Raw genomic sequence first — 17460 nt, 5'->3', positions numbered from 1 at the left:
TTATTTAGACAATAATAGGGTTTTTACATACCTCAGTCAAATAGTCCAAAAATGGTATTGCTCAACAGCTTACATGTTTTGTTGCGAAGACAACATTATCAAAGCTTGCAACTCGTCAAAAACACATTTAAAACACGACGAGTTGCAAGCTTTGATAATGTTGTCTTCGCAACGAAACATGTAAGCTGTTGAGCAATACCATTTTTGGACTATTTGACTGAGGTATGTAAAAAACCTATTATTGTCTTAACAATATAGTCCAGGGGCCGAAAACATGAATTTTGATTTATTTATTCTCAACGTCAAACACCATTTTACAAACAATACGTTATACAATTCAATACATTAGCAAGTAAGCAATAGCAAAAGTAATTCTAAGGTAGCATAAGAAGGTGTTGATGGGTTAAGAGTAAGGAGGCCCTGAAAATAACCATTCTCGTTTTTCATTACCTTTTGCTGTTTTCTTTGGTTCCTCATACTGGTGTCAGTATAATGAAATAAGATGTATATTATTGTCAGATCAAGATCAAATACTTACTACTCTTTGGTCAGTTCTTCTTCTTCTTCGGTTACACATCCGCAAATATTCTTTCTTTCTAGGTTCGGGACTCACCAATAGTTAAGGTTAGTTGACAATTTCCTTATAGGCTAATTTAATGTCATAGTATTAATAAAATACATGTTGTTATTTAGATTTTTCAGTAATTAAGCTGTCCCAATTATTCACAGTGCCAATTTATGAAATCTCATTTGAGGTTTATTCTTATAATGGTAACTGTAGTTTAAGGTAGGATACACACGTGGAATTCGCTCAACACCGACATGCATTTCCATGACTAAGATTTCATTAAAATTTGCTGTAATTAATTACTTTGAAAGCAACTAATATTCTCTACAGATACTAACTTACATTAAGAATCTAAATAACACGATTGTTTACAACTAGGCCTAAGTTACCGGTATTGCAGTGAGTGATCGAGGGGTTTGACTCAGGTCCAGGTGGAGAGCCTTGGCTTGGCTAGGTCTAGGCCTAGCCTTCAATTCAGATCAATTGCACAGTTTATTAACTAAGCTACCCTAATATCGATTCGATTATAAAACGTTCAGGGTACACTTCCATAATCTTTTGGCACAATCAACCGAATGAGTAATATTGATTATTCGATTGTTTAATTCAATAAGTATATTGTTTGGTTAGTTATGTTAGGTTAACCCTCCGAGTGTTTAACACACTTTGTGTAGTGTTTTGTGTCGATTTTTCGACTCACAAACACTGTTTACAGCAAAGGCTCTAGCCTATGACTGACAAAATCGGATTGAACTGGATCGAGTTAGGTATCATTTTTTTCGTTAGATTCTAAGCTTTCTAAAGGTCTGTCTCTAAGCGCTGTATGTTCTCCGAGCCGATCGTAATTGTAGCAGACAGCTGACGTGCATATTTGTAAACAGGTTAGTTAACCTCGGACCGATGACTGATGTGTTTTATTATGTTTATCATTGTTTTAGAGTTAAAAATCAAAAGTAGTGATATACGTGGTGCATTATAAGAAGATTTAAGTGATTTTGAAGGGCTGGTTGATGATCCTGAAGAAGTAGGTAGTGATATTGATGTAAATTATCAGCCAGATTCCTAGCTATGGTTAGGCTATGCATTCTTAGCTAAACGCTATGTACCGAAATCTGTTTTTTGCCCATAACTTATTTATTTGCAGATCTACTTCCTTATATGATTATATATTTGTAATCCTCATAAAATTTAGAACAAAGTGGCTATTTTCAAATATTTATAGGCCTATAATTTATACAACTTCATTGAGCGCAAACTTATTTTTTTTCTGAAAATTTTCCAAAAATTTTTTTTTTACCTAAAAAATTTTTTGTAACAAATGTTCCTTATGTTTTATGTATAATATTGAAGCCCATGATTTTCCAAACAAAATGGTATATAGAACAGTATAATTAACATTGTTTTTAAGCTACTCAGATCCGTTTTAATAAAACCTTGCAAATGTGCAAAAAATAGGCAAACATTAAGGCCAAAACTAGGGACCCTCGGAGGGTTAACCAATCGATATATCGATTAATCTAAATAGGCTAGCCTATAGATCGATATTTTCATTTGGTTGTTTTTGCCAACAGATATTTGGAAGTGTACCCAACGTTTATTGCAAGTTAGGATAGTTTAGATCAGTTTCATTTGATAATTTTATTGATATAACTTATGCATAGAATAGGCCTATCCCGTAAAAAAAAAATTTAAACAATTACTGCCACTGTAGAGGTTAAAAAAGTTAGGTCTTCTATTCTATTTATGGCTGGACTTTAGTATCTGTCCTACACTCATTCGAATGAAAAATATTGATAAATAGATTATTCAACAACTTATAGCGATTATTTCTTTAGGTTAGTTAGGTTAGGTTAACCTAATTAACCAACCAATAATAACAACTTACGTCAATCAATCCAGTATGTTTATGGAGGACGCACGTTTCGACCTTTAGGTCATCTTCTGCTCCGCTTTTACACTAGGTTGTTACGTACTTAGTTGCATTGTTGGTGTAGCAACCGCGTCAAATAATTTACATTGTGAAACATAGTCAGACCACGTAAACATAAAAACACAAAACAAGACACTGACGAAGACTAAAACATTTAAATACTATCACCGTGCGCACGGCTGAACGGGCTCGGGACTGCGGCGGCACTGACTACCAAGAGGTCTAAAGGTCGAAACGTGCGTCCTCCATAAACATACTGGATTGATTGACGTAAGTTGTTATTATTAAGATAAACATCAATCCGTTTGCTACGAATCAATCATGATAACCAACCAAACTTGATAGCCTATCTATATCAAATGAAATAATCAATATTTTGATCGAGATATTCATTTGAATGAGTGTAGGACAGATGCTAAAATGCAGCCGTATTCATTATTATTATTTTATTTTATTTTTATGCCGTAATTTTAAGTTACTCTGGTGAGATGAATGTCACCTCTTTCAAAGCGGCAGTTCGAAACAGCCTGGGATAAAAGCCATTTTCAATTTGATCTAGCTTATAAGTTATTGCACAGTTGATCAAGTATGTACCGGTACCTAGGGTTGCTGTAACAGGTAGGGTTTTAAGTTTGTTAAATGTGAATAATTATTAGCTTTATAAAATAAATAGAATTTTTATCTTTGATCAAAATTTAAGTTAAGTTATCAATAATCAAGTAAACGCAAGAATAAGTTAACATGGGAATTTTTAAATTTACCCTACAAATTTGAGGAGATTAGGCCTACCTTACAAATTTTCGTACAATTTTTGAAATTTTCTCCGTAAACAATAACTGTTAAAAACACTTCAATATAAGTTAGGCCTAGGTATTCACTTAAATTATAATTTTTTTTAATTAATTATTTTTAGTTGTTAATTTAGTTAATTTAACTTAAGTTGGGTTAAGTTTTGTTAATGTTTTTTATTGTTAGGTAGGCTATAGTTGTTAATTATTGTGTTTAATAGTTTTTTTAATTATTTGTTTAAGCTTTTGATGTGGTTGAAAGAGAAATTGGGGATTTTTATTTTTTAAGGAACACAACTTAAATGGGAAAACCTAATTTTTACCCCATTATGTTTAAACCTCTCACAAAACCCTGTTCCCATGGTCCGATAATGCTGGTTCGCCCTAATTTTTTCCCACCCTAGACTAAATCTTTAAGCTGAATTTAATAAAAATCGGACTAAAATTACTCAAGTTATCGCATCTACAGACGTATAAATCTATATATTTATTGGCTGTATGCCTACATAGATAACAATTTGATCGAATAGTGTTTTTGGCCTCTAGGGACATTAAAATGTAAAAATTATATCGATCCCAGGTCTAGGTTTTGCCATGCTTCCTAGGTAGGCCCTAATCCCTAGTAGCTAATCCCTATTGGAAAATTCTATTAAAACATTATATTAAGGCCTAAGCTACAACCTATATATAAAACAAAGTATTCAAGTTTTTTTAAAGTAGGCCTACATCGACACAATCTATCCCACATTGTTGGCCATCGATGAAAGATAGACTGAAAATGTTAACTATTTTATTACGCCCTTATTTTTCACGATTCATCCATCAGCCAGTGTCTGTTTTGTTCTTCTTGTTGTTTCATAACACATTTTTCTTTTTCAGATGCCATCCGTAACATTGAAGGATGTTGATCAACACAAGTTTGTCAAGGCATTCTCGGACTTCTTAAAAAAGTGAGTAGGCTATTGATGTTATTCTATTTAATTAGTTTTAAACTAGGCTTTTGTACTCAATAACCTCCCATTCATTATAAAACTTGTACGGTAGTAATTTTGTTTGGGTATGAACAGTTTTCTTTGATTTTTTTTTAAATTGTAGCCTATTAAGTTAATACAGTACTGTAAAATCTCTTTAATCCGAACTAATTGGGACCAGGGGTAGTTCGGACTATTGAATGGTTCGGATTACAGAACATATTGTTTTTTTTACATAACAATAGCTAAAGCATGGCTAAAATTGATCATAACTATTTTGGGAAAAGTGAAAAAATGTTTTATAAAGTTAAATACAGTATACAATAAACTTCTATTTCTAAACTTATCAAAAATCCTGGAGATAAACATTTTGAAAATGTATTACTATGCTTATATCTACTTCTATACTATACTATGCTATACTTCTATTACTATGCATATATCTATTCAAACTTAACATATGGAGTGATATTTTTGGGCAACTCACAGTCTTTTCCGGCAATATTTAAGATTCAGAAAAGCATTGTCCGTGCTATGACAAATTCCCCCCATACTGCATCAGCCAAACCAATTTTCAGGAAACTAGATATTCTGCCTTTACCTTGCATTTTCATTCTACATACCCTTCTATTTGTTAAAAAAAAATTTTCACAAATTCACTCTTTTAAAATCTACACATAACTATCCTACACGTAATTGTAATCTTTCTTTGCCGATACATCGAACAGCAGCTTTTGAAAAGACACCATTCTATACAGGCAGCCGATTATTTAATAAACTACCTTCTCATATTCGCAATAAATCTTCTGCCAAAGCATTTAAAAGAAAACTTGTTAACTATCTAAAGAGCCATATGTTTTATTCAGTAGAGGATTTCATGTTATCTAGTAACAGTGGTTTGTAAAATGCTTCATGTGGAGAGTTTGTTTTCTCATTATGTTTAAGTTACATTTTAATTTAGTTTTTAACATTTTGCATCATACTAGCTGTAACCCGCGGGTGTTGCCCCGTTTAACTTCTTAATTTTCAAGATGATCTCGTTCGCTACGCTCACTCACCTTTAGGTTGGAGCTCGTTCGCTGCGCTCACTTGCCTTCAGGTTAGCTTGTTCGCTACGATCACTTGCCTTCAGGTTAGCTCGTTCACTATGCTAACTCGCCTCCAGGTTGAAGTTCGTTCGCTATGCTCACTCACCTTTTGGTTGCAAATTAGCTGTTGTCATAATTGTAAAAGAAATAATAGTGCTGCACCCTGTTGGTAATCCTCGTAACTTTAATGCTATTGAACATCATAGAACAGAACCAACTTGTTTAATTGAAACAGCTGTTAAGATTCATTAATTCCATTTCCCATAGGCTAAGGTTAACATGGGAAACTCCAGAGCCACTGGGGCGGAGCCGATTGGACGGATCACGAAATTGATGGTGTATAAACCTATTCCATGAAATTCTACGTGTATGTACCAAGTTTCGTGGCAATCGGTTCAGCGGTGTCTGAGTTTATCACTGCCAAATATATATATATACAAACATCCTCTTTTATACTTAAATAGATTTTTGACATGTCATCTACCATTGAGGAAACTCCTCTGTATATGGTGTAATTTGTGACAATTTACATGAATAAATTAATAAATAAAGGAACTGCTGTACTGTGTATACTGTATAGAGTACAGCAATGAGGGGTTCGGATTAGTGGATGTTCGGATTACGGAGGTTCGGATTAAAGAGGTTCTACTGCATCAGTTATTAATTGTTCTTGGTCAGTATTATTTTTGTAAATCACTCAAAAAAGGGCTCCTTTGCTATGTTACATTCATTCAAGTTCTGTTGTAACAAGAAACTGACTGGAATCTTTGTGAATGGACTTTTGAACTGGACTCTTATCTATAGCTGCGGACAAGCCTACTGAGGCTTTTGTAGCTTTGTATGAAATGTATTTAGATTATTATGTTTTTTGTTGCATGAATAAATAAATAATAAATAAAATAAATAATAAAATAAATAACAATCCGGTTAAAAATTATGAAATAAAAAAAAATAGTGAAAAATAAATACATACTGAGGCTTTTGTAGCTTTGTATGAAATGTATTTTGATTATTATGTTTTTTGTTGCATGAATAAATAAATAATAAATAAAATAAATAATAAAATAAATAACAATCCGGTTAAAAATTATGAAATAAAAAAAAATAGTGAAAAATAAATATACTGTACCTAGCTGACCCACGACCCTTGTAAAGACCGACCCTAGGTCCTTGGTGGGGGGGGGGGGGTAAGCCCTAAAAGCCTCCCCTTACCAGTGTTAAAAAACTCTTATTTTTTATTGTGTGTGCCCTTTGTTCAACCAATTGTCTGTTGTTGTTCATTTGGTTTCCTACAGGGCATATAATAATATTCAAGGTTATCCATTGGAAATCTCGCTTGAGTTATTCCTTTCCAAACCTTGATACAGTTACACTTATGCTAGGCTTATTTATTACGAGTTAAGGTATATGATATTGTCACACATAGCCTACACGCTCTCCTCATACCTATGTAACTTAAGTAGCCTAGGTACTCATAATGATGCACTACAACACTATTTATTTACTTCCCAACAACATTTATACTTAGCCTCTTAACGGTAAAATTTCACATCGGTGTTAGCAAGAAATACCCCCGCCGCAGCAAACCAGCAGACTAAGCGAATTAGTTATATTAAAAATATTTCCATTTAAGACATATTTAAATAACATTAGATGCTTAGGTTTGCTGCTTTAAACACATCACAAATATTTTCTGGAGTTTCAAATTTAATTTTTATTGGTGTCAACGCCAGTGTTATGTTGTAGCAATTAAAAATTAACCCTTTGAATGCCGAGCGTCATTGGGATGGCCGAGATTGTGCAGAAATGCTAGCGCCTCAAAATGAGACGGTCAGAAAATCCATTTTTGTAGCATCATATTTCTATAAAACTGGCTAATAATCACACCAAAGGCGACAGAAGGAGGTCGGCAACAACTAATCGTAAGACAAATGTTTTAACCAAAATCCGAAACAACAACTCCTCAACCAATAGAAGTAGGCCCCTACACAGTTGTGCGAGTGTTGTACCGTTCCGTCTGTTTATGTTCCAATAAATGCTTGTTGTTTGCGATTTGTGTAATTGTTTTAGACACGCTAGTGTTCACTTTCACACCTAAGTTCAGACTTGCTAATGACAAGTTTTGTTCCAGGACTGGTAAGATGAAGGTGCCTGACTGGGTTGACATTGTGAAGAGCGGACGCTACAAGGAGCTGGCTCCCTACGACCAGGATTGGTACTACACCAGGTGTGCAGCCATCGTCAGACACATCTACTTCCGATCTCCCGTCGGAGTGGGAACCGTCACCAAGATGTTTGGAGGTACATTTTGTTAAGTAGTTTGTAATTCAGATTCCATCTAAACTCAAAATGTACATGATCTCTAATTTGTTAGTGGAATCTTTTTATCTTTTAGCTAGTGTATTTATTAATAGTATCAACATCAACAAGGTTTGGTAACATAGTATAGTACAATAATAATAACAACAGAAATTACCTATAGAACAGAATAGTATCAATCCAGAATAGGTGGTACTCAGGAACAATTAGAATCCTGTTATAGCAGAAGTCTTTTTTCTGATTTCGGTGTAACTTGTTCCTTAAATGGTATGGACTTAAATGGTATGGATACAATTAGATCTGACTATGCTTCTACTTGTCTTTAAGGTGCACAAGTCTCGATAAGAGTGACTTATTTCTGTGGTTATGTTTGAAATAATTCTTGCAGTTGTTGTTGTGTGTTTTTTGCATCAATAATTGAATTTGTTTTACTTATAGTAGGCCTACATAAAAAAAATTTTGGTTATCCTTTAATTTTGCAGGGGTTAGGTTAATTATTGAGGTATTTTTCTGTTTTGACATTCCCTGTTTAACTTATTTGCTTTTATGACTATTTGGAATTGTAAGTGGATGGAGATTGTATTAGTATGCCCATGTTAAAAGTTAAACCCTTTTCTTACAGGAAGGAAAAGGAACGGAGTTTGCCCCGCCCACTTCTGCCGCAGTGCTGGGGGAGTGGCCCGCAAGGCTCTACAGTCCCTGGAACAGATGAAGCTGATAGAGAAGAGCCCTGACGGTGGCCGCAAGCTCACTGTACAAGGTACATTTCTAAATATCCTCTTGTTTATTATCCTCTTATTATTGTTATTCCTTCCCGGACGGGTGACAGATATATCCGCCTAAGTATTTGGCGATAAAGGACGGGTGGCGGATATATCCGCTTATGGTTTTTGATGTTCCGGACAGGAAGCGGATATATCCGCCTTCTCTTCAGACAGACTGGCAGGTGCTTAAGAACAGTAACCAGACGTTTCACGGTACCAAGGCGCCACTTTCCTGCTCATTCCATGGCTGCGCTCTCTCCCGCACTCCCCCCTCCCTCCTGTGCCTATCTCTTTCCCGTGTCACCCCCTCTCCCACACACTATCAAACCTCTCCTACGCTGCCCCCTCGAGGTTTTGCGCTCAACACCACGTTATCTTTATTTATTGTTTACATATTGTTCTTTATTTATTGCCTAATGTTGTCATGGTCATATCTTCAAAGACGGGTGCGGATATATCCAGTGCTTTTCTACTCATTCGAGGACGGGTGGCGGGTATATCCGCATACCGGTAATTAAAAACAAGTAAAAAATTATTTTAACAGTATTGAAGGGTTCTATTGTGTTTATTTTATGTAGGCCTATAATACTTGTATTTAAAAAAAAAAAAAAAAAAAAAATTAATTTTTTTCCCTTTAATTTTTTCCCGTTCTATGTCACGATTTCGAACGTCCGGGAAGGGTTAAGTCTTAACCAAACAATTACGTATCAAATACCAGAATCCACCTGCTGGTACGTAGAGTGACCTTCAGATACGAAGGCAAGACCACTGACTGGACAATTAATTTGTTCAAAATATATTGTTGATATTTAATTTGAGATTTAAATACACTGTTTATATGTTCTTATGTAGGGATGGTTTGATTCTGAATTTGATCGCCTACCTCAAATTTGTTGATTATCAGAGCTCACAAAATAATCAAACTATCTACTGTTTTGTTTTCTCAAAACTGATTCTTTCTCAAATTATTATTCGAAAATCAGCCTGTTGCATTTATTTCCTACATTTTTTTTAGATTTAGGCTGATAAAAAAAAGTATTGATCTAATAAAGATTATTCATTCACTCTTTCTCAAAGTCCTAGAACAGCCCAAGCGTTGCAACCCACTGTAACATCACGATCACCTTAGGTAGTAAGGCACAGGGTTCTAGACATTAAATTAAGTAAATCTGTCATAAAATAAAATTGGTATCAATTTGCATAGTTTTTTTTTATCAGTAAATTTTAGAGTTGATTCTGGAATTGACTGGAATTCAGTTGAAAATAATAGTAGCCTACAGTACCAGCCTAAGTGCTAAACTTAATGTGCTTTGCAGGAAGGCGAGACCTGGACCGCATTGCTGCACAAGTGCGTCAGAAGAAGAAGCAACAACAGCTGTTGTTGGCCCAACAGGCCGGCATCACTGTGACGGCACCAACGGCACCTCCAGCAGCGGCACCTGCTGCCGAGCAGCCTGCTACTGAAGGCAGCTGGTCATAGACAGTCAGGGGCTTTTAATAAAATTGTTATAAAATTAAATGACTTTTTACGTATTCCTTGGTGTTTGTTGTCATAGCCTAATAATGAAATCTTATTCATAGAATCATATAATTGGCGAAGTGTTGAATTGCAAGGCTTGAGATAAAACCATCTAGTCACCTAGTCAAAGTTGATTTACTAGAAATTTCATGGAAATAGTAATTGTGTTAAAAACAAAACTCAATCAACCTTGTTTTGATTTGTTTCTTTTTAAAACCTTTTTTACTGTAGTTTTTTGTAATAATATGTTGTTTTCTTTTGTGTCAGTACACAGACATTTTCTGCAATACTGTCGTGAATAAAATTCATCTAATCCATAACTTTCAAATTTTAATTGCACACACTCTCTTAAGTTCTTAGGATGTCATACCCAACAAAGCAATTGAAAGTAAAAAATCAACTACACAATAGCAGTTTATCCTGAACTTCTAAAGTATTTTTTTGTTTTGGTTTCCGGTTTTTTTGTGACTCTTGATAACAGTACTGGAAAAACACAAACACTGACTAATGGAAGTGATAAGAGATTTGGACTTGATTTTCCTATTTTTTAATGAGTTGTCTGTAGAGTTAGGCCATGTTAGGCTTTTACAGCAGGGTACTCAATGGCCTTGTAGCAAAAAAAATTTAATTTTACTTCAAATAAATCAAAACGTCATACTGACAACTTAGATTTTTTGCAGCTAATAATTTCTGTCTTAACACTGTAGCACAAAATTATGTTAAGTACCACAAATGGGTCCTACCGTTGACTATAGACAATTATTATTATTGAAGAAATTGCCATTTAAAAATAAAACAGAAATACATTTTAGGACATTACTATTGTAATAAATTGTTATCAATTATTAATTAAATTTATAAAATTTATTCAACTAAATTGGTAGGATTGGAACTGATACTGGGGCCCATTTCATAATAAAGTACAAACTAATATTATTAGTAAATCAGCTGATCGCCCAATGCAAATCTAATGGAAATTACAAGTTACAAGTTGTAACTTGTAACTTGTAGTTTATTATGAAATGGGCCCTAGATGGATAAAAAAATACAGCTAGCAAATAAATATTCCAAATGAGAGCAAAACAAAACACGACTATGAAGTACTAAGTTCATTCAATTAATATACCTAACCTGAAAGAAGAAATATTACAAATTTTATTAGACTGTTTATGTAGCCTACTTTCAGCAGAACAATAATATGTATACAATGAAAATCCGCAGTAAAAAATATAAGGTTCCATTGGCTCTCGGTAATCCCTATTAGAGTGAAAGTGATAAAACAGAATATATTCAGGGAAACTTGTTTAGTCCAGTAGGTAATGAGTACATCCTGCAGGAAGAGGAAAACCATTGTTGTGACTGATTATCATAACTGATCAATCACAATCAGTGAGCTCCATGTGTGTGATGTGGAATGGCGGCTCACTGGCTGTTGCTTATCTGTCTGGTGAAATCCATTCACTGCTTGAATGATGGTAAGAGAATTTAGTGTGATGCAACCGTGGATTGGGATTCGTTTTTGTTTAAGATATTGAGGAGGATATGAGATGGGCTTGAGTGGGATTTTCATTAAATATTTCCATTTCATGACGTTCACTGTTGCTACGCGTGTATCCTAGTTTCCCTAGGGAAAACTCTCCTAGGCACATTACAATTGTTAGAGGCTTCAATAAATGTTAAAAAATAACGTCCTCTAATTCTCGGTTTTGCTCAACGCAAATATGCCAACTTTGAGTTTGTGGGAACTTTCCAATCCTGGGATTTGTCTAAGCCAATCCTGGGATTAAATTATTTTATAATTTCAACTTTTTAGCCATTTTAAATGGGCATGGAGTCTCCCTGTTGAGTCCCCTAATCTTATAAACTGGCAGTGTTGTACTGACAATTTTATCGTCTTTCTAAGTAAAAGATATTATCACAAAGACTTTTTATCGCCCGTCTTTCTTATATACAGTGTATAAATGTTGATGTGTCATTCATGAATTTGACAAATACAAAAGAAAATACGAGCAACCTTACTTGCATTTAAACCGTCAAGCTTCACTCAACACTAAATTTGTTAAGTTGCACTGATACTTTTGATCACTGGGGAAACTATTGGGCTATTATGGAACCTAATATGGAAATAACTTGCTCTGGACTAAATATGGCGCTAAGTTAAGAACTAAAGGTTCTTACACTCGCTCATCAACGCAAATATTTTTTTTCAGTTCAATAAACAAAAAATACAAGGATAAAAAGATAACGTAAGAAGAATCAGCGGTTGCAGCTGTACGGTATAGATTTTATGTAGATATAGCCATAAAACAATTTAAGGTACAAAGAACAAATCATTTTCTTATGTAGTGATGTGTGTACGTAACACAGCTTAGGATTGAAAAATATTTAATCAGCGCACAAGCATAAAACAAAATAAACATACAGAATTATAGACCTTAAACATAAGCAACATTAATGATACAATTTGTATGTTTAGGCCTTATATGATATTAATACAATAATGTTGGCGTTTATATTATGGCAAAGTTATATTTGCCGTATCAATTGTGTCTCATGTCAAAAGTAAAACTCAAAATAAGTTGTCAATCAGCGTACATCCCGGGATTGAGACTCCTACTATACCATTGTAGATTCCATAGTACTTATTCAAGTTGATTGGCTTTGCAAGAGCAAATTACTAAGCTACCTATGTTCATTCACATAATAAGCGTACAACTGAGATTGTCTAATGCACAGAGATAAAATAATTTGTGGACTAAAATTGTATATCAACTTCCACCATCTTCAGACATATCAGAGGCTACTGACATGCTGTTAATGGAAGGAGAGATATCTCGAATTGTATCTCCTGACGACAAACATCAGAGTGCAGCCTACTCAGAGTCAGGTGTCGGACAAGATCAAACATGTGCGACTGGGGCCAAGTGTACATCCTTGCAGAGCTGTAGACTGGTCCGAACACTGATGAACAAGAATTGTCTTGCTAGTAACAAGTAAGTGTATTTCTACAACAAAAACTGTCAACCATGGGTGCCCACAGGAATTTTCTTGAGTAGGTGAAGAAGTATCTTATTCCAAGCGCCCTCCACCACAAACAAGTCAATGTAAAACGCTGTAAAACATGATTGTTGGCTTTCTGAAATGTATAATTTTCTTTTTGATGCTACAACTGTTTAAAATCTTACAGAGCATAGTGGATTTTCAGTTGATTTTTTTCTCAGGACCATGGCCCGCATTTAAATAATTTGAGCTATTTAACTCAAATTATTTCTCATTAATCTACGCTCTGAAGAACTTCTATATTGCGATAAAATATCAGGGCTATGTTATGTGACTTTATTGTGTCTTAGCCCATACAGAGGCTATAATTTATTTAAGTACACTAGCTGAAACATATATCTATCTCTTTCTAAAAAATCCTTCCAATTAATTGTTTCATAAATTAGAAACTTCTCTCATCTTGCTATACAATATTCTTGCTATACAATATTCTTCCTTACCTAGGCTCCGAGAGCTTACCTGTGGCTACTTGGGTGACGAACCTCTCGTCTGCTGTCCTGTCTCTGCCATCAAACACGACCCTGAGCCTGTCAATGGTGAAGCCTGCGGAGCTCCTCTCCTCTACAACTGGTGGAAAAACAACTACCAGGGAGTTGGGGCTTTACCATTTGTCGCTAGGATCGGGTTTAGGAGTAAGTCTACAGATTGAACCCGGATGTACACCACATTGTGATGTACATTGTTTAATTAGGAGTAAGTCTTTAGATAATACTACCCAACTATTTACTGAGCGTGTTTTAAAAGCTGTATTTAGATTAGCCACTTGTAGTGTTTGCTATAGTTTAAAATATTCTTTGTTCTCGCTATCTTTTGTTAATGACTACTATGATAATTCTAGAATCGTGGTCTTCTGGTAACGACTGTTACCAAAATCTACGAATCAATAAACTCTCACACTCTGATGTTTCGGCCTCAATATAGAGCGCCATCCTCAGGGCGACTTGACTCCGCACAGTTACAAATCAAGCCCCCTGAGGATGGTGCTTTATATCGAAGCCGAAATAAGAGTGAGAGTAGTGATCCATTGATTTTGACACGGTCGTTAGCAGAGAAGACCACGATTCTAGAATAAGTGATCCTGGAAGCCTATCCAGGAAGATTATTCTGTTAATTTTTGATAAGACATAAAATAACGGCTTGGTTAAAAAGTTTGTATTTACAGAAGCTGCAATTTTGAATTGATTTGTGTTCTAAGTATTAAAACAGATAGTAGGTATGAAAAGTACATTAAGACTAGCATCTTCAGGTTAATTGCAATGATGTTTTATTTCAGGTAAAACCCAAGGTACAACATCCTACCCTTGCTGTGGTTCCATAATATCTAAGCGAGTAATCTTAACATCGGCTCACTGTGCACTGGCCCAGACTGCAAAACAGTATGTGTAAGTATTTAAATATTTTTCTGAATATACATAAGTAAAATTAGAAAATATGGATTGTAGGATAAACTTTATCCAAATAGACTGTATGAGCTTATAATGACATGAAGTGCCATGGACTTTCTTCCCCTTAAAAGGTTTGCAGATTTACAAGGATGCAGAATGCAGATGAATATTGTATTGTGGCTATATAAAAACTGCCTACCTACAGTGTACGTACCTTTTTGTTCTAAGGTGGACAGTGAGAGTTGGAGAGTATGACATGGCCAAGGACCCAGATTGTGGTAAATCCTTCTGTGCTCATCCTGTACAAGACATCCTCATCAGCCACGTGGTGGTACATCCTGGATATGAGCCAAAGTCCTTCAGACACAACATCGCACTACTGGTCCTCAGACACAACATTAACTTTTCTGGTTAGTTATCTGCGATTCTTATTTGTTTTTGCGTATTTTTTGTGCTATTTGCATCATTTAAAGTTTTTTGTATGGAAATTGTCCAAACTTCATCTAATGTTGACCTTTCAGTAATTGGTAGACAAATGACAGAATTTGAGTACAGATCCAGACCATGTTTTTTAGCAAACCAGCTACTGGTACCTACAGTTGGTGGGGTTTTTCATATTAGTTAAATATGAAAAAAATATTTTGTTAAGTACAGTTAAGTAATTTTATAGACTAACCAACACAAGTAGACTTCTCATTCCATTGTAAATTTTGAAGCTTCTTTTTCGTGTCTAGTTCATGTTTGGTGACTCTGATTGCTAGTGTTGACAAAATTTTGTTTCTATTATTTTAGGGTTATTTTCATGGTTTGAGATGCGATTTATTGTTTGGTTATACAATTAGGAGACGAGTTATTGTTTATGATTAGATTGTTTTATTTGGTTAAACAAGATTTTAAATAACTAAAATAAGAAGAAACAATTTGTAAATAAAACACGACCTCTACAGTGTACCGGAGAGAACTAACAATAAAATTGGCTTCAGCTGATCCATTAGAATGAGAAATATACTAAGGGAGTATGTTTTATCATAGACAAATAGAATAAATATAGACCAGCAATAGTGCTGTGGTTAGCATATGTTCCGGCGCCCACTGCTAGGAGTACCTTGTAGTTACGGCGCCTGCTGGTAGCATACAATACAATATTCATTATTGTTCATTCGTTAAGAATTAAGCGCATATGGCTCCTGCGCTCCTCGCCTGCAGCGGTATGCGCCTTAACTACACGGTACTCCTAGCCGTGGGTACTGGAACCTTTCTTAGACAGTCTATATTTATTCTATTTGTCTAAGGTTTTATCTATGGTTCTACTTCAAAATGTATTTTTATACATACATAATTTTATTTCTGTAATTACCTTACTGTACTTAATAAAATATTTTGTTATGTTTAACTAACCATATGATTGTTAGATTTTGACATAAACATAACCTTCAGGTTTTGTGATGTGTCTGATGATGCCAGCATAACTGGCGAAAGGCCTCATGAAAATAAAAACTCAAAAATATTGGTGAAGTTTATATTTAAAATTTGAATGAAACCCAATATTACCAGTTCTTGATAATATTAGTTTTTTTTAGTGAATGCTCAGCCAGTGTGTTTAAGGAACAGCCCATATTCTCTAGTTGGACAACGGGCCAAGTTGGTTGGTTGGGGAAAAACTCCTGGACAATTGGGTAAGTTTGTATTTTTTATAGACTTTAAATGTGATATATTTTACTTACAATAGCAATGATCTTGGTTTCCTGATAACGAAGAATGATCCATTCTTGTTTGACGGTGTGATTATGACACAAGTGTATTCGAAACTTGGTGACAAATGCGTTACCTGAAGGATTGTTGATTTTCAGGTACGTACGTAAACCTCTAATTACTATTTAAAAGATACATACACATTGTCCTCTATTCCAGTTATTCCCAAGTCTTAACATCGAGAAAGTCTCTCAATCTTCTCCTATTCCTACATAGTTCCTCTTTCTCCCATCTGCCATCTCACTTCTCTCTTTACCTGATTCATCTACCTCTTTCTAGGTCTCTTTGCCTTTATCATCATCCATTCCATTTTTCTTGAAATTTTCTTTTACATGTCACAACCATAATCTTGTTTTTCCTTCTCCTTTGATTTCTTCTAATATCTTTATTCCTAACTCTATCCCACCTTCCTTTTCCCAATTGCTAAAAATCATATTTCTCCCTCTATTTTAATATTAAGCAATCTGAACTTTCAGAAACTCCCGATGAACAGCAGACTGTGGAGATGCCGATTTTACAAAGGAAAAAGTGCACCGATGTTTATGATGACGTGATTCCTGTCACTCAAGATCATCTTTGTGTTGGAGGCGAGAAGAACAAGGATGCTTGTTCAGGGTTTGGAGGTGCTCCTCTTGTGTACCTAGATAGAACTGACCAGCCTAAGTATTATCAGGTAAGAAACCAGAAATATTCCGTCCAAAAACCTTTATGATAAATTTTAACAACAACAGTTGCAAATAATGCATTAGCTTCATCAGCTGTTGCATTATTTGCAACTGTTGTTGTCTGCACCCCAAAATCCCATAACGGTTACTTTCCGTGCACCACAAATGCACAGAAAGTTAATGTTATGTAATTTTGCCGTGCAGTAGCGGGAATAACCTATTTTCATAGCTCATTTTACGTTTAGAAAGTGTGCTATCATGTGTAGAGTAATGAAAAATAAATGTTTGAACATTTGTAGAAAGATGTTAGCGGAATGTCAATGCCACTGTTTCAGGTGGGGATTGTCTCTTTCGGTTCAGATAAATGTGGAGTACAAGGGATCCCAAGTGTGTACTCTAGTATAGACAAATATCTGGACTGGATCAAACTCAACTCTCCTGATCTGTAATGTTCAGAATATTTACAATATTAGGCGTTAATAAACTTGTATTTTACCATACAATGGTGTTAATTTCCCCCGTTTCCAGTTGAAAATGAGTACAGTAGTCGCAGCTAGTCTGGGCGCGCGGTCCCTTGTGTACTAACCGTTCCCCACGCCAAAGCCATGAAGACTGCGCTGAGGCGCTGAACACCCCCAGAGAGCCTTGTGG

General features: G+C 35.1%; 2 protein-coding genes across 2 annotated transcripts; both read left to right on the top strand.

Annotated features, from left to right (window-relative positions):
• Positions 1-547: 547 nt before the first annotated feature.
• LOC128986434 (40S ribosomal protein S19-like) lies at positions 548-9961 on the top strand. Its single transcript, XM_054406804.1, has 5 exons — positions 548-624; positions 4166-4236; positions 7477-7646; positions 8287-8424; positions 9745-9961. Exons 2-5 carry the CDS (start codon positions 4166-4168, stop codon positions 9906-9908), a joined length of 543 nt encoding a protein of 180 aa, XP_054262779.1. The 5' UTR covers positions 548-624; the 3' UTR covers positions 9909-9961.
• Positions 9962-11103: 1142 nt separating this feature from the next.
• LOC128987380 (venom protease-like) lies at positions 11104-17299 on the top strand. The gene is made up of 8 exons (XM_054408201.1): positions 11104-11422; positions 12736-12940; positions 13452-13639; positions 14281-14389; positions 14621-14802; positions 15973-16068; positions 16621-16817; positions 17145-17299. The coding sequence occupies exons 1-8, from the start codon at positions 11362-11364 to the stop codon at positions 17256-17258; spliced, it is 1152 nt and encodes a 383-aa protein (XP_054264176.1). The 5' UTR covers positions 11104-11361; the 3' UTR covers positions 17259-17299.
• Positions 17300-17460: the final 161 nt, after the last annotated feature.

This window comes from Macrosteles quadrilineatus, unplaced genomic scaffold, assembly GCF_028750875.1.
Source record: "Macrosteles quadrilineatus isolate MER2022 unplaced genomic scaffold, UCM_ALF_1.0 Scaffold_2__2_contigs__length_208266976, whole genome shotgun sequence".
NCBI classification, from domain to species: Eukaryota; Metazoa; Arthropoda; class Insecta; order Hemiptera; family Cicadellidae; genus Macrosteles; species Macrosteles quadrilineatus.
This window is presented reverse-complemented; position numbering and strand designations above follow the sequence as displayed.